We start from the raw sequence: 18,150 nt of genomic DNA on the forward strand, positions 1-18,150 counted from the left end.
AAGCTTGAGGGCAGAGGGCCCCCTCCTCTCCTCCCTTCCATGTTGGTGTGTCTCAGAAGCAGAAGCTGTTTAGATGAACTCAGCCTACAGCCCCTCTTCAAGTCCTTGGCAGGGCATGTGGGATGCATCACAGTGCAAACACAGTAGAGATACAAGCAAGATTGTCAATATGTTTTCACGTTCTTTTTTTGCTTGGAGGTCTTTTAAAAAGTAGGTGTTTAAAAGAGGTGCTGAGACTATTTCGACCTTAGCTCCCAGTGCTTCAGACCTGACATGAGTGGGGGGCTCTCTGATGCTCCCCGGTCCCCACCGACATAGCCCTGCAGGGAGAGAAGGAAGGTCGAGTTGCAGGTGGCAGGAGGGGGATGCGGTGGCAGGAGGGGGATGTGGTGGCAGGAGGGGAAGCAGCAGAAGTGGTTCCTGAGGGCAGCCCAGGTGTGGCAGGGCCGCGGTTTCGCTATGCAAAGCCACCGCAGCCACAGCGCCTCACGCCGCTGCCCAGGCGGCATCGAGGAACTGCTGCGGTGTGTGAAAAAAACAGCCATTTATTAATTATTGTGGATTTTTTTCAGCCTGGAGGAGACTGAGGGGAGACTTCACAGAATCCTGCAATCAACTAGGTTGGAAAAGACCTCTGAGATCATCGAGTCCAACCTATGACCGAACACGACCTTGTCAACTAGACCATAGCACTGAGTGCCACATCCAGTCTTTCCTTACGCTCCTCCAGGATGGTGAATCCACTGCCTCCCTGAGCAGCCTGTTCCATTGTCTAGTCACTCTTTCTGGGGAGAAATTATTCCTACAGTCCACTGCAGTCTACAGCTTCCTCATGAAGGGAAGCAGAGGGGCAGACACTGATCTGTCTGGCGACCACTGACAGGACCCAAGGGAAAGGCCTGAAGCCCTGTCGGGAGGGTTAGGAAAGGCCTGAAGCCCTGTCGGGAGGGTTAGGAAAGGCCTGAAGCCCTGTCAGGGGAGGGTTAGTAAAGGCCTGAAGCCCTATCAGGGGAGGGTTAGGTTTGCCATTAGGAAAAGGTTCTTCACCTAGAGGGTGGTTGGACACTGGAGCAGGCTCCCCAGGGAAGTGGTCACAGTGCCAAGCCTGACAGAGTTCAAGAAGCGTTTGGACGATACTCTCAGGCACACGGAGTGACTTTTGCGGTGTCCTGTGCAGGGCTCGATGATCCTGGTGGATCCCTTCCAACTCAGCATATCCTGTGATCTCTGTGATTCTCTCCCAACGGAGGACGTTCTGTGACTCCGCAAAGGTTCCCTTCCCATCACTGTGATCCCGCTCCCTCCCGCCGCCCCCTCGGCGGGGGCGCGAACGGGCGACAAAAGGGACAAAGGGCCGCGCGTCCCCTTTAAAGCCAGCCCCCTCCCCGCCCCGCCTCCCCACGTGAGCGGCCCGGGGCGGGCGTTCCGCGGCGCGTCAGTTCCGCCCGTGTCGCGGTGCAGACCAGCCACGCGCGGAGCAGGACGTGAGTGCCGAGTCCCCACGCGCGCCCCCCGCGGCACCGCCCAGGGCAGCCCTGCCGGGAGGCCGCCCCGTGTTCCTTGAGTGCCCGCGGTGCCCTGCGGGAGGGCCGCCCCGCTGGGGAGCGGCCGCCTCTGCCGAGGGGGAGCTGCCACGTTGGGGGGCGCGGAGGGTCTGAGGGAGGGAGAAGATGGCGCCTCTCCGCGCTCCCCCCCTACCTCCGCGCTCCCCCCCTACCTCCGCGCTCCTCCCCTGCCCCCACGCCGGGACCAGGAGCGGACCCGGCCCGCCGGCGACCCCCGGCCCGCCTCTGCCCGTGCTGCCTTTCTGTCGCCCTGCCGCGGGTGACCCGCGGCCCCCTTGCTACCGCCCTGCCCCGGGAGCACTTGGGTGTCCTCGCCCCATTCCACCCCCATCCTTGTTCGGGTCTTGGGTGTCCTTTCCTCGGGGGGGCGGCACGAGCCGTGGAAAAAGAGGAATAGGGGAGGAAAATGGCGGCTGGGATCCGCCTACCTGGTCTTCCCGGCTCGCCTTCCTTTCCTTACCTTTCCTCGCTCTCGCCTGGCCCGTCTCATCGCCCTCACCCCCCTCCTCGCCTGCCTCGCCGTGTCGCCTCACGCTCGGCCCGTCCGGGGGGCTCCCACCGCCCCGCATCCCTTTTTCCGCCGGTTTCCGCCCACACCTTCCTCCATGTTGTCCCTTCCTCGTCCGCGCGCGGACCCCTGGGGTCATCCCCGCACACCATCGTTTGCCTTTTCAGACTCAGTGTCATCCCTGTGCTTATTTTCACATTGTCCCATTCCAGCGCTCCTCTGCCTCCATCTTACAGCGTGGCTTGTGTGTGCTTCCCCATTCCCTGTATCCTGTGCAGTGCTCCAGCCTCCATCGCAGTGCTCCAAGCTGTTACCACAGGTCTTGCTCTACTTTAGAACCACGTTGATTCATTACCATTATTTGGACTCCGTGGTGGTTTTTTTTGTTGTTGCCTTTTTTTTTTTTTTAATTTGCATATGTGGGTTTTATTTCACTGCCAGTTTAACAACGCTTCAAAATATCCCTTAGTATTATGTTAGCCTTTCCTAGCTGTGGTTCATATCACAGTTTCTCTCTAGGATGCCTGTTTTTATTCTGAAAGAACAAAAGAGCTGTGGATGTGTTACAGAGCAGTAGAAGGGAAGACGTGCAACCGCTACATCTAACCACATGTTTGCATACCAGAGTGATGTATGAGCACACCTGGCAGCATGCATTCAAGGAAAGCTGAATGTCCGCTTGTCTGGCAAATGAATAGACTCTAGTGACTGATGTGTTGAAGCTGCAGTGGAAATATTAATTGCAGTGCTGTGGTTCACTGTAACTGAGGCGTTTTTCATACTGTTGTGTCGGTGGGATCTTCATCTTTATGTGTGACGATTATGCAGCACATTGCTTGTGAGTCCAACTGGGTGAAATGCCCACGTCAGAGTACAGGCAATGAAAGGACCTTAATGAACTATATATGTGAATGTCATATAAAGGATTTAACTGGAGGACGGCATTATATTTTATTTTTTACATCGTGGTTTTTGCCGTGTCTGGGGATGTATGACACTTGTGAAAAATTGTTCTGCTGTAAACATTTCAGAGGCCAAACCATTTACTGCATTTAGTACAGTTGCAGTAAAAAGGAGAAGAGATACAAGAGGGAAGAGTGTTTGAGATTGCATCTGCAATGTGTATTAAAGCTTACATGAAACAGCAGGAAAGTCTTTAGGAGAGTTTTGAATAAGATGAGCCAGTACAGATTTGAAGATGGCTTTCCAGCCATAATGGGATGTATTCTTTATGCAGTGTTCTCATGTTATTTTTCTCTTCCCAGAATGCCTAAATCAAAGGAACTTGTATCTTCAAGCTCATCTGCCAGTGATTCAGATAGTGAAGTTGACAAAAAGGTGAACATTATATACAGTTTATTACTGTATTAACTCTTTTATTTCAGGACGAGGTTAAGGAATTAGGTGAGCATTATGTCACAACATGCCTGTTATTCCCTGTGATTTATGAGACACTTAAAAAAGCTCTCTCTCTCCCCGCCCCCAAAAAAACCAACCCCTTTCCCAAGTTTGGGTGGATTACATGTTTTTTGACTTGCGGAAAAGGTTTTTTTAAGTTGCATTTTGCTTTGTTCATGCCATTCCATATGATAGATATAATCACAAGGTTCCTGTAATTCTTTACTGCTTTGTGGCAACTGATAGAAGGCTTTTGTATAAGCTGCCCTGATGGCAAGAATTTAGACTTATTTTGAGAACATGCCCACACCCACCACTGCCAATTTGATATCTGGATTACTTCTCTGTAATAAAAATCTTATCTTACCCTGTGCTTCATCGTGTCATTTGCTTATCTTGTTTGCGTGTTTTTTTTTCTCTGCTTAATTTTCTTTTATTTGCTGTAATACCATCTGTTAGTTTCTCACTTAAAAGCCGAGCCAACCTGAGTGTATTTGAATTGATAAATTTTAACATGACTGTTCTGAATGTATAAATTGAGTGTTCCTGTTTATTTTTAATAGTTATTTAATTTAGAATCTTGTATAGATGTATCAATGATTACGAGCAAAACCAGAAAAAACTAGTGAATTCGTCGTTTTGAGAAATGCTATTTGGTAATGCAGACATCAGGTATTTTAGTGTAGTAGTTTGAAAGGCTTGGTCTGATTTACTGAATTGCTTCAGTCGTGATTGCACCTTGGAAATCAGGTGTTCTGTCAGACCTTAAGAAAAAAAGTTGATGGGGTGATTTTTTTGTTAGGGAACTGTATTCCTGAAAAGACAGTCTGACAGCCTGCTTTAGTGGGTAGTAGGGTTGGGTTTTTTTTCAGGGAGATTATCCACAACGTGATCTGAGCAGGTGAGACTAATTTTTGGTATGTTGGTATTCCTTTTTTTTTTTTATGTGGGGAGCATGGTTACTATATAACTGTGAGTAGAAACAGTAACTTTGTGAGTTATCTGAACAACCTGATTTACAGGTCATATTGTCTGAATGTTTTAAAAAGATGTTTAATTCATCATGCTGAGGGCAGAGATTGGATGCTGATTAAAAAAAAAAAGTTGTGTGATGGAGGTGGTTTCCAGATCCTTTAATCATTATCTTCTGTAGGTTTTATTTCTTTTTTTGAAGAGGAGTCATAAACTGTTCTGCATTTTTTTTGTTGCACTCAGTAGAAGGGAAAGTGTCATTTCTCTCAGACTTAATTTTTTAATTAAAACTACCGAGCTGACAGTGTTACTGTGCAAAAAGAGAAGGGTTTTTGAAATGTATTTTGATCTCATTGAATTCTCTTTAAAGCCAAAGTATTATGGTAAACTTCACTGGGAACAGAATTAGGCTCATTTGAAGGGTTTTATTTCTTTGATTCCAGTCTAAATGTACAGTATTGGAGTCCTGCCTTCACAGCAGGAAGGTGGTAAGTGGTGCATTACTTAGTAATAGTTTGTGACATAAAATGTAAACTTTTCTGTAGCATATAGAGTGAGTTGTGGCTCATGCTTTTTTTTTTCCTTGCTCCAAGGCAAAGCGGAAAAAGCAAGCAGCTCCAGAAAAACCTGTAAAGAAACAAAAGACTGGTGAAAGTTCAAAAGGTGCAGCTTCTTCTAAGCAAAGCAGTAACAGAGATGAGAATATGTTTCAGGTAAAATTGATGACTCATAAAGCCTGGTAAAGGTAACATGTTACATCATATTCAGTATAAATTTTATGAGGTGATCTGAGTTTCTTGGCAGCACAGTCTTGGTCTCCTGAATCCTTGGCTGGAAGGGATTACGGTGCTCGCATGCAGATGAGATGCTCAGAAGAGCGTGGTCAGGTTTCAGCTGAGTAAAAGAATCTGAGTTGCAGCAATTGATCTAATCCTCTTGACTTCGCCTGTGCTAGCTCTGGGTACTCATTTTGTCGGTAAATACAGCACTTACCAAGAGTATACTGTAAATATTAGATTAGGTTTGTCTCTACATGGAAATGTTTTTTAATCAGGGCTCTTGGAAAAAAAGCTTCTTGGAAACCAAAGCGTGGACTCTTCATTCCTGTTTAACTAGGTCAAGGACAACTTGGCTCCTGTATGATAAGACAGCATCTTGGAATAAGTTTTGCTTCTTACTGCATTTTATGATGGAGGATTTTATCGCTGAACATCCATAATAATAGTAATTTTTGACATCGTCCCTGTTTTTAAGATGGAATGAATGTACATTTTTCAGTAGAAAGGTGCATTTGTGAATTTAGGGTATTGCAGTTTCCAGGGTTGGCTGAGGCAGTAACAGCGTGTGCTGAGACCTGTGCAAGAATATACATAGCTCAGAATTACGTGTTTTACAGGCATGGATCAAGACCTATTAAAGGTCTCTGATTAGCTGGCTGAAAAGGAATATAAATTTGTGAGACTTTGATTCTCAGCTTCGTGAAAGGGTATGGGAAATGTGTCTAGTGAGGTGGCCCAAACAGAGAGTAAGCTAAATTAAATGATTCTGGGCTGTGTAAAGTAATATGGGGAAAGAAAAAGTTTTCTAGCGAGACCTTCCCTGTGATACAAGGCAGTTATTTTTAGTGTCTTAATTCTCACTTTCCTCTACTCATGTTGAGGAGAGGAACTTTAGGGCAATGCCTGGACTTCCCTATTGAAGGGAGTGTATAATATTTTTAGTTCTGCTTGGGCATGCTTTGAACTCTGTAGGAAAAATGAGATAGTGAATTCTATACCTTATGAGGTGAGCTGCAGTTAGAACTCTAAAGAACTATGTATAAACTTTGTGTTATGTTTGTAACAAGTTCAGAAATTCCAGCCTTGAAGAAAACTGTTAAAACTTTTAGTGTTCCCCTGATGCAAAAACATCCAAGCACTTTCAAATAAAATGAAAGTATTTGTGTGCTCTGGTTTCTTGAAACCTTTTTGACCTAAGATATTAAAAAGTTACTAAAAACAGACAGTAGAGGACTCTTATTAGTCTGAAAAGAACAAGGTTCTTCTGGTGTTGAGTGTAATACAGATATTTGAATATCACCTTGATCTAAAACACCAGTGTTGCTCAGTCTGCCTGCATTTCAGGTAATCAACAACAAAAAAATTTTTGGATTGCTCCTTGTATTATGTGAAGCTTTGTCAGTTTTTTCAAGCTACATCAACTTCTGCCCAGTTCCTAAGAGGTAAATGTTGCAGTGGATAAATAGAGCTATAGTAGGTCTGAGAATACTGCCCCTCCCTCCCCCCTACTTAGAAGAGCATGCTATAAGATGCTGTTACATGGTAATTTTTTAGATACAGTTTTGTTAGTTCTAGGACTTTTAGTATTATTAGAAACTCTTATTTCTGAAGGATTTCTCTCCCATGGCAGTAAAATGATCTCTGATGTGGAAGTGACTTTGCAGTAAAACTTACAAGTGTAGCTTCAGTTGGTGGAAATGAGGCTGTAAAGCATTCCTAGGATAGTCACAAGTTCTATGGTGTCCATATTGTGTGAGGGAATGGCTTCAAATGATGTGATACTTAGAGGATTGTTATTCTGCATCCTCAAGCCGGGCTTTTAAGGCATATAGCTTTCCTTAATTTAGAGCTCGTTGTGACTGCTGTATTCTGAAGACTCAGCATTTTCATAAGTTTTTACATTTTATATTTTTGTTTGAGATTGTTGCTGTAATGATTTTTTTGTTTTTACAACTACTTATGAAGAATAGTATGAATGTAAGTAGAGGAGAATTAATTCAATATAAGAGACCAAGTGTATTTTATGTATTTACAGGTCTTTGCCTTTTTAGGTTTTATAGATAGCCTGGTATACTTTGCAGTTTGTTGAAGGATTCGTGTGCAGTTAGCATGCAGAAATTTATCTTGCTCCCTCCCCTGTGTGATGTATTACTAGAGGCCCTAAGGACTAGAGTTATTCATGTCAGTGTGGAAGGGTTTAGTGTTGATACATTAGATTCCTGTCTGTGGCTTCAAGCCAACCTGAGCTCTGCACCATGTGCTTTGGTTAGTTTGACTAATCCTATCATCTACCTTTGCCTGATTTGGATAAGGTTTGTCAGGATGCATTAATGACTACCCAGAGTGGAACCACATTGCATGATCATGCATTTAACTGACATGGTTACTTAGAAGTTGTCTGTGTGTTGTCCTGTCCACTCTCCACCTTTTTTTTTTTTTTTTTTTTTTTTTTTTTTTTTTTTTTTTTTTTTTTTTTTTGAGTTTTGGTCATATATGCTTTTTGACTTGAAATAGATAAGTTCTTTGATTTCCCAGTGTAAAGTTCTTTGATTTCCCAGTGTAATGACTTTATCATAGGCTCCTGAAAGAAGGTAAATATATAAGTGTATGATGCTCTGAAACTGATTGGTTTAGCACATTAATTGTGAAACTTAGAGGGTCACCGATGCATTTCACGAACAACTTGCTGTGTGACAGATCTCACTGTTTACAGAAGTCTTCATTGTGCTCCTTGTAGTGCTGTCCATATACGAAAGGAGCTTTTTTTACTGTTTCTACTTCCACAGTGTGTGTACCATTTAATCCAGAAAATCTGGAAATAGGAAAAATAATGAAGAAGGTGCTTGCTGAAGGTCATAGAGGAAGTCAGTTGCATAGCTGTGAAGGGAACTGAGACACAATTTCAGTACTTTTTATTCTGAGAAACAAACTTGGAAACGGTGGTTTTAATTCGTGTAATTCAGTAGAGCAGTATAATCTTAAGATCTGTAGTATTTAATGAAAAGTATACAAACTTGTCTGTGAAGGTTGAACTGCAGTAACTGGACTGCTGTAAGTCAATATGACTGTTGTGGTTTAACCCCAGCCAGCAGCTGCTCACTCACTCCACCACCAGCAGGACTGGGGAGAGAACTGGAAGTGAGAAAACTTGTGGGTTGAAATAAAGCATTTAATAGGGAAAGCAAAAGTGCTGCACTCAAACAGAGCAAAACAGGGAATTAATTCACTACTTCCCATGGGCAGGCAGGTTTTCAGCCATCTCCAGGAGAACAGGGCTCCATCACGTGTAACAGTTACTTGGGAAGACCCCAAGCATGTACCTCCCTTCTTCCCCCTGCTTTATATACTGAGCATGATGCCATATGGTATGGAATATCCCTGTGTCAGTTGGGGTCACCTGTCCTGGCTGTGTCTCCTCCCATGCACTCGCAGCCACCTTGCAGGCATGGCAGTAGGAAAAGCAGAAAAGGCCTTGACCCTGTGTAAGCCCTGCTCAGAACAAGAACATCTCTGTATTGTCATCACTGTGTTCAGCACAAATCCAATCCACAGCCCAATACCAGCCACTGTGAAAAAATTAACTCTACCCCAGCCAAAACTGGCACAGCCGCCCTTGAAACATGGCCGTGGTTATGGAGATCTAAATATACGTTTGTCAGTGAAATTACTCCAGGACTATCGGCTCCTGCGTAACAAAAGAATTGTTCAGAAATGAACCTGTACCAGAATTGCAGGTAGCTAAGTATCGAGAAACATCAGTTTACTTATATCTAGATTTTGGTTGTGGTTTTAAACCTTAGATGTTTGTTGGAGCTGTACTTCAGAAGCGTATTTAAAAGTTTTGGTGATGGCAGCTTTTGCATAGAACACTTGCATAAATTGTTCAAAATTTATTGTGATCATTCATCTGAAATCTAGACAGTGATGTGAAATCTAACTTAATTTCAGCATTTTCATATAGAACTGCTTCCATCTAAGGTAGACTGACTGATTGAGTAAATGTGAACTTTGCATTATTGCCACTCACCTTACTGTAGTTGAATTGAGACATACAGTCTTTGCAAATCACATTCTAAACACTTTAACTGTATTTGCAGCTTTAAGCTGCTCTATTACATTAGATTTTATTATTTAGGACAAACCTGGAAGTACTTGGCAATACACTAAGATTCTTCCACAGCCATGGAAAAAGAGGTGCTGCTGAGTGCTACTACTTGAAGCTGTTCTTAGAGGTGACCTTAAAAGTTAGCGAAGCGTTAAAGGGTGAAACCAAGAAATGTTGTTTGTGTAGGCTGTTTAGGATGTTCTTTGCCAGCAGTGCTGAGGGGCTTGGGCATGGTGCCAAGTTTGGTCTGAAAGAGCTAGCATGCCATGACATTATACTTTATTTTTGAATGTTAAATTTGTAGTGCTGTGAAAGTGTTTAATTGGTCAAAAAATACTGTCTTATAAACTGTAATGTCTTGTTCATTTTAACGAGCTAGATGCTTTGAAGTAGGAAAAGTGCTTCAGACTTACATTATCTAGGTATGTCATAATTGTTTTATTATCAATTTTAGAAGTCATGTGGCATGATCTGCGTAAGAAGAAAAATTTCTTTAGGCAAACATAAAAGTGTTCATGTTTGTATTAATTTTGTGAAGTAAGAGCATATGACAAACATCTGTGAATCAGTGTACTTGATAGGAGAGCTTTTCAATCTGTCTGGTCAGACTTAATGCTAGAGTGTTTGGATCCCCCTTAGGTTGTATCAAAATGCAAGATGCATAGATAAAGGAAGTTGAAATATTTTATCAGGAAGGAGTATTTTATTTTAAAATTGTTTACTTTAGAATGTGTTCTTTCTTCATAAAATGTATCCAGAAGCTGCATGCAAAATTCTAAGGATTTCTTGCAGGAATTTTGAGAAATTTTATTTGATTGTGATTTTGTTATCTAATTTCTGGTTCTCCAGTTCACCATGTACTTTGAATTTATGTGAATAAATAGTTTTTTATCATATTTGGGAAGATCTTTAATAAGCCTAAATGTGTGGTGTATTGTGTAGTTGTTGGTTTGATTCTTCCTCCCACTCACTCTTCCCCTCACTTGAAAAAAAAAAAAAAAAGGTGCCCATGTAATTCAGTTAAGACATTGGTGCAGAAATTGTGGAACTCAGGAGTCATTTCATGGTATGCTACGTGCCAGTAAACTTAAAAGATTTGAATGGTTTTTTGGAACACCTGGTACAGTGAGGTACCCGTGAGGGTTTGAGAGTGGGCATGGGACAGTAGGTGGCTAACTTTAATTTCCATCTGTATTTACTGTGTTAAAAAAGAAAAAAAAGCCCCACAATTACCAGAGAGTTGTTTTTGGGAGGCATTGCACGTGAATATCTAATTTGCTTTCTGTACATGTGAAATGGACTAAAATTTACACTTGGGAGTAGAGGTCCCTTTTTCCTTGTCTTCTTTTACAGCTGCTGGAAACAAAGGCAAAATTTTATTTCAGAAAACAGTAAATCCATGACTTTTATAAGAAGCAGGCATGTAAAGAATACAGACTTTTTTTATTCTGGGAGGGCTACTTCTGCATTGAACATTGCCTGCTCAACTAGTTTTAAGTCGTTGCTTATTAGCCTACTGACTACTCTGAGTTAAGCTTTTAATCTAGTTGTTTCTCTGGTGTCTAAAATAAGCCGCAGTGTGCAGTGTCACATGTCAGAGTCTAATGCTGCTGGGGAAAGTGAATGCTGTAATATGTAAAATACCTAAAAGACCTTTATGTGTGTTTTGACAGATTGGCAAAATGAGGTATGTCAGTGTTCGGGACTTTAAAGGAAAAGTCTTAATTGATATTAGAGAATACTGGATGGATCAAGAAGGTGAAATGAAGCCTGGCAGAAAAGGTATTGTTCTGCTTGATGTTACTTCTTATTAAAACATTGGGTTTGCAGTAGAACTTTGTGTATCATATTTTTATCCTTTGATGCTACGTGATATTTTTAGAGTAATATTTTTACTTTCCTATAATTTGTATTTTAACAGAGAATTAGTTTAATCTGTAGATTATAAATAAGAGCAAAGTGGGTTTGTTGGCCTGAGTCCATTTTCCTAAATAGATCCTCCATGTCTTATGGCAAGGCATCAAAACTAGCAAATTTGGTAGAGAACTTATAAACATGACCATAACATAGTCATACTTTTTCCCCCCAATTGATTAACTTAGTTAACACAATTTATTTTATTACAATTGGATTTCTTATTTTGAAATTCACTGAAAAGATTTAATCATTTTTATAAGATGTTAATTTTGTTAAAACAACAAGGTCCTTCAGTTTCTATTAAATTTTTGATTAAAAAAATCAGAACATTTAATGTGTCTAATATTGGAGGAAAAAAGTGAAGATTTTAGTAAAGGGAGAAGTATCTCAAGTGATCAAGCTTTGATATCAAGTTTCTAATCTGCAATACAGCACAAACCCTTATACCTTTAATTGCTGCTTGGATAGTTGCTTGTCATGGCAGGCCTTCACTGTGAACCACTTTCAGAACTTTTCCATTTCAAGATGAGGATGTGAGGACAATTGCAGGAGTAGTGCTGTGCTTAAGGTTATGTTACTTCTCTTAGAAAAGTCTACTTTTTATCAGTTTTCGTACGGCATCAATGAAAGAGGTAAGTATGAAACGTTCTGCCCTGGGGATTCATAGAGTCATTGAATGGTTTGAGTTGGAAGGGGCTTTACAGATCTCGTTCCAACCCTGTGCCATGGACAAGGACACTTTCCACTAGACCAGGCTGCTCAGAGCCCCATCCAATCTGGCCTTGAACGCTTCCAGGCATGGGGCATCCACAGATTCTCTGGGCAACCTGTGCCAGGGCCTCACCACTCTCACAGGCAAGAATTTATTCTAAATATACTCTAAATATACTCTCTTCCATTTTGAAGCCACTCTCCCTTGCCCCATCACTTCTTACCATTGCAAAGACTCCCTTCCTGGCCTTCCTGTACTGGGAGGCTGCAAAGTTTGAAGACATACAATCAGCATATAGTTTGTTACATTCTTATGGTGTGTTCAGGAGCAACTCAGTGGACAGTAATTTGAAAAGTTTGAGAAGCATTTTCAACATTTCTTGAATAACCACTGAGAATAGGTTTGCATGAACAGGTGTACTGGTGTTGTACAGGAACATTCTTTGTTTTGGATTTGTTAATAAAAAAGATTAATTTCTAAGGACCTTACCCTACTGTGTTTTGAGGTGAAATTCAATAGTATATGCACTTTGAGTGGCAAACTACAATGATATCTGGTGGGTAGGCCTAGTGACAAAAGTTATATGATGTAGGTAGAAATGTTTATCAATGCAGCAAAAGGGTCTGAATTTTACTAGGATAAAATTTATTAGTAGTCTGATACAGTATGTGAGCCAAATATTCCATTAATGCACTCGTAAGCCACCATTTAGCTATGCTAAAACCAGTCTAAGTAGTTGAAATATTATAATAAGACAGAAAAATAAATCCAGCATTTTAAATTAGTCAGAGTGTCTCGAACAGCAGATCTGAACTTTGTGCAGTTTGTCTGGTGTGTAGTTGAGGGACATTTTGATGATGCTTGGTCCCCTAATAATGGTTAGCACACCTGACCTGTGTTCAAAAAAGAAATCTTCACACTACAGGCTGGTGGAAAATTGCTTAGAGAAGCTCCATGCACAGTACTTGCTGTTTTAAATTATGATGGTGCCCTCATAAGCACTGATGGGGTAAAAAGGAAAAAAAAAAGACCGTGAGCTCAAAAAGTGAAATTCACTTTTTTTGGCTGTTTTGAGGCCCTGCTCCACCTACAGGGAGAAAGTAATGAAGGACACCTGACCACTCAAGGAGGAGAGTGAGGGTAAATAGTAGAAGAGCTTGGCGGGAGAAAGTATGAGAGGTAGCCCTGTGAGCCTGCACTCTTCACAGAGTTGGCATAGAGATTGTAGGGGAAGAATGAGGAGACTGAAGCACAAATGAAACATGCGCCTGGACTCAAGCTTGAGGAAGATGAGGACAGATATAGATCTGAGGAGATGGTTTGTGGGGTACTTATTGAATGATTAATGTTTGAATGTTACTGGAAACTATAGTGAACTTGAAGAAGAAATAACTTATGTTGGTTTGTGTTAGCGAGTGTAATAGAGTCTCTCCAAAAGGTTACTTATAGTATATGTTATTTACAGTGCTTTGAGAAACAAAATGGGGGGGGAACCCAGAATTATAGTACCTGAAAAGTGCATAGAAAATCAGTCCACATAGGTATGGCTTTTAGGAGCCAGCAGGAATGTGAATGATTTCCTACTTCTCACCCAGGGCTTTTGTACTGCCTTCTGTTAAGACCAGAGTTGTATTTCCCTTCTTGTGTTTAGCCTAATACTTGCAAAATTTTTTGTTACATGCATTCTCTTTGCAATGTAAACTTGTCTAGAGGTAACCTAAAGTTAAACTGAAGTGTTCAAAGTGAGCAGTTTCACTTTGTAACTATGGTGGTTGTTGAAATAGCTCAGGCATTAATAGTTATGACATAGACTTTGTGTATGAAACTAGCCTTTATAGTAATTACACAAGAATACTGCACCACAATTTTCTTTTTGTCCTAAGTGTTTATTTTTAATGCATTTCAGGTATTTCTTTAAATCCAGAACAGTGGAATCAGCTGAAGGAACAGATTTCTGATATTGATGATGCAGTAAGAAAACTCTAAAGACAGAGCCATACAAAAACTTATATCATGTAGTTGTATTAAGCAGTCTTTTTACATTGGCTTTAGTTTTCTAAAATATTGTTTTCCAAGCTATTGTATATTTGGATTGCAAAACAATTTGTAAGATGAATACTTTTTTTATGTGCATTAAAAGTGTATTCTGAGTGAGGCTATTTGTGTATACTTTACTAAAAGGAATTGTGTTGCTTTCACCCCATGGTGTAAAATAAACAAATCAAGTAATATGTAAAGCATACTTGTTTATGGCCTTTTGATTGAAGGTGTTTGCTGATAAGGCCACCTAATAGCTTTAGTCATTGGTTTAGTTGCAGTTTTGTTCATAGTTAATACAAATTTATTTTCCGAGATTTCTTAAAATGTCTCAATTTAATTTTTTCTTTTATTACATTCTTTATGCTATTGCCCTACAGCTTTCTGCTTTAAGACTTGATACAAACAGTGAATACTGGGGAAAACACATTTTTGTAGATAGTTTTCAATACTGTATTTGCTAATTTACCCTATTTATTCAGATGTAAACAGTCTTGAGTATATAGCTTTTTTTGCATTACTTGCATGAAGTATTAAGCTAAACAATAACACTTGAACACAAAACACATGCTAATTTTCTCATTTTTCTGTAGTTTTCTTGACCTAGAAAATACAAATAGCTTTTTTTCTTGAATTCTAGATGTGATGCATAAACTTTTACAGTAATAGACATATACCTCAGAGTAAGACAGTATTTAAAAGATCCACATGTGGTTATTAGTTAGTACATTTTTCAAGGTTTGCATTAATTTCATTCTGGAACACATACTAACCAGTTATTCTATAGAAAAGGAACAGTTGACCTGTCTTTGTAGGGCTTTCGTTCAATTGAGAGTATTGCGTAAACAATGATGCTTAAATTAGACTGTCAAACAGGTTAAGCAGTCAAACAGGGTTAAAACTGCTGCAGCCAAAATGTCTGCCTGTCATGTTCCTGCCCCATCCACGCTGCCTGCCTTGATAGTGCTCTGGTAAGAAAAGCCTCTGCCCTGTAGAAGCTCTGCTAGACCAGAAGCTGCCCCAGTGGAAGGGCTTCTTGGTGGCACTGAGTCACAAGTACGATACAGAACTTGGAGAGATAAGGGGCACACGAGGATGGAAGTCACTGGTGAAAGACCAAAGTTAGCTGGCACATAATAGCTACAGGGAATAAATGGAAGCAAAATTGGAGAAGAATTGATTTTCTCACTTAATTCAGTTAATTGAAGCAAGAAGATAAAACAACGTCATGAAAATGGACACTTCAAGATGTAGTATGTAGTGAATGTCCAACCTAATTAGTTTGGCTGTAATTTTCCTATTTGTTGATAAAGTAATTGTAGTTTCTAAACTTTGTATAGATAAACATTTTTTAATTATGGAACATCAGTACAGTTGTTATTGCAGACATGATTGTAAGTGCCATACACAGGCTGTTCCTGTGCTGCAGAGTTCATTATTCAATGCAAATAGGTATTAAATGGCTGAGTTGACAAGTATATATTACAAATATTAGATATTTGTACAAATATGACATATAACAAATAAGATCTGGATTTTTTATAGCTCAGGAAATCTTAAATTTTTAAGAATTGCTGGAGGATGAATAAAAGGTTGAAGAGATGTTTGTGGTAGCAGATGTGTTTTTGGGCACAACATTCTTTTCTGAGTGACTGCTAACATCATGTAGGGCTATTTGGACCAAATAGAATGAATACAAAATAGCTGCTAAAATATCACAAGTGAGCGAATGAAATGTTTCATATCACTGTAGACAAGTTCTAGATATTTGTTATTGCAGTATGTATATATGATTTTGTTCCTTTAAATCTGAAATTTTGCAACCAGATTTCATCCACTTAAAAACTCTCATGTAGCTTCTTTAAAGTGCATGATTACATTAGAGGGAATACTGTCCTCACTTAGATTACTGTGGTAATAGTCATTGGGTGACAGTTGTGTATCAGAGTACAATATAATTGTGTTCAGGAAGGTGGGAAATTAAAATCATTCATTTGGGGAGAGTGAAGTGAAAAAGTTTATTACAGTGGTTAGTTCTCTTGTGGAAATTGGTGGTAGAAGTGTTCAAAGAAATTTGTATTTGTTAAGCACGAACTATTAGTTATTAGTAGGTATCTAAATAAACCAGACAGTTTCACAAATGAACTCAAAAGGGGATGAATTGATCAGGTGACTGATGTGCTTGTAAGACAATAATATACAAGTAACCTTGATAAAAATTTGGCACATTCAGTGTTATTTTGAAATAAACAGTAGTGATTTGTCATGTAATCATCCATGGCTGTAGTCTTCCTAATTTGAGAAGAAAATTCTGATTTTTTTTTTTTTAATAAAGATTATTTTCTTGCAGAAAAAATATTAGTTAGGATACATTTAGAAGTGTTCATGGAACAAAATTGTGCATGTATGACAAGGCTGTGTAATATGGGGTAAGAGCACTGCTCCCTTTCCCACTGAAGTGACAAAAGAAAGATGCATTTTGTTCTTCGTGTTTATGCAGGGCATATTAGCAATATGTTTTATAAAATAAACCTACTGTGGAGCTTAGGGGGAAAAACGTCACAGTTAGAGCTGCCAAAGTACTGTATGTGTGATAATCAAACTGTCATGTACCATGTTGCTCGTATGTGGAGATGTTAATATTGAAAATAAACAAGTGCAGTACTAATTTTGATATTTCTGTTAAAGGAAATGCCCCAGTTACGTACTTATGTGATCTGTTAGCAGAAAAAAAAATATGGTGATTGTAATTTTGGTAACTCAAATGTCATATTGTTAGCCATGTGGAATGTTTCATGTTTTGCTCTGGTAGTATCTTCTGCAGAGAGGCCACTGGAAATATGAGCCCTGCAACTGTAATTACCTTAATGTTCAAATAAAAAATAGTTGAATGGCGTATGTGTAGTAACAATTTGAACACTTGGAAATAAATGAAGACTTCTGTTGACGTAGCGTTATTTTTATAGAAAATTAGCTGCACTAAGAAATTCAGCTGCACTGACAAGTTATGGAACCTGCTATTTGTTTATTACAACTGCTGTAATTTGGAAAGTTGAAAACTTAATCATCTTCTACTTGGTCCATGTCTGTGGATGGGGGATTGATTTGTGTAGCCCACGGGGATAGATATTTTTCACCAAGATAGAAGAACAAGTGTCATGTAAATATGGAAGCAACAGATATAAACACACGTTCAAACATCAAACAGAAGAGTGCCTGATAAGTTGTGGCTGTTAAGAGAATGGCTGATTGTCTTTTTTAAGTGGAGTTTCTCTTTGATCTGACTTTAAAGGTAACCACAGATCAGGTAGGAAAATTATCATTGGTCAGTTATGTCAGCATAGGCTTTTTTAGGAAGGACATTTGTTTTTTACATTCTTGTGACTGACCTGTAGGGAGTGGGTTAACTGATTGTAGCATTGAACCTTAGAGACTTTTCTCCAAGTGATTTTGAGTAGTTTAGTAATTTATAGCCACAGAAAGAGAAATTACTGTGGCTTGAAGGGAAGAAATGGAGTTAGGGGTTCGTGCAGGGTCCTTGTGTCCTACCTAGTCCTCATTTACTTTCACCCTCTAACTGATAGGGTTCCTCTTTGACTGTGGCCCTGGTGTCTGTGTATGGAAGAGCATTCCAACAGGCAGTGCTTTTCCTGAATCAGGCCTGTGTGTCTTCTGCTCACATAGCATAGTTACATACTTATATACTTACATAGAAGTATGAAGACCTGTGCTGAGGAACTGCAGTAAATAGTCCTTAGTGATGGTTTGTCAGGGAAGCTTACATTGTGCTATTGTGTGAGCAGAGGGACGTGCCACAGGTCATGGGCATACTTAAAGGCTGAGAACCTAACAGCTGTTCCCTTGGTATTGTATTTTATTTAACAAAAATATTACAATTTTTTGTAAGATCTGCTTAATTCTATTTTCATTTTGTTTTCAGTGATTCCATGTACTCATCACTGATCAGATGTCAGATGGGGTAGAGACTGAGGTTGGGTTGAGGACTCAAGGTTTTGTTATCCTTTGGAAGGAGGTGGGCTCATAATCTTAGGGTGAATAGAGCTTGCCGTAGAACTGCAAAAGCTGGTGCAATTAACATACTATTCTAGGAAATCTGTGGGTGTATTTGATAAGGCTAAATAAGAAAAACATTTTAT

The 18,150-nt window shown here is 40.0% G+C and overlaps 1 protein-coding gene across 2 annotated transcripts; it reads left to right on the top strand.

Moving 5' to 3' along the window:
- The first annotated feature begins 1,415 nt into the window (after positions 1 to 1,415).
- SUB1 (SUB1 homolog, transcriptional regulator) lies at positions 1,416 to 16,940 on the top strand. Of its 2 annotated transcripts, XM_017811283.1 has the most exons (6): positions 1,425 to 1,484; positions 2,286 to 2,392; positions 3,339 to 3,411; positions 5,037 to 5,156; positions 11,001 to 11,109; positions 13,863 to 16,940. In XM_017811283.1, exons 3-6 carry the CDS (start codon positions 3,340 to 3,342, stop codon positions 13,940 to 13,942), a joined length of 381 nt encoding a protein of 126 aa, XP_017666772.1. In that variant the 5' UTR covers positions 1,425 to 1,484; positions 2,286 to 2,392; position 3,339; the 3' UTR covers positions 13,943 to 16,940. The 2 variants fall into 2 exon arrangements, with proteins under 2 accessions (XP_017666771.1, XP_017666772.1); XM_017811282.1 differs by lacking the exon at positions 2,286 to 2,392 and having other exon boundaries at positions 1,416 to 1,484.
- The last annotated feature ends 1,210 nt before the right edge of the window (positions 16,941 to 18,150 follow it).

This window comes from Lepidothrix coronata, unplaced genomic scaffold (genome assembly GCF_001604755.1).
Source record: "Lepidothrix coronata isolate B3197 unplaced genomic scaffold, Lepidothrix_coronata-1.0 Scaffold31, whole genome shotgun sequence".
Lineage (NCBI taxonomy): Eukaryota > Metazoa > Chordata > Aves > Passeriformes > Pipridae > Lepidothrix > Lepidothrix coronata.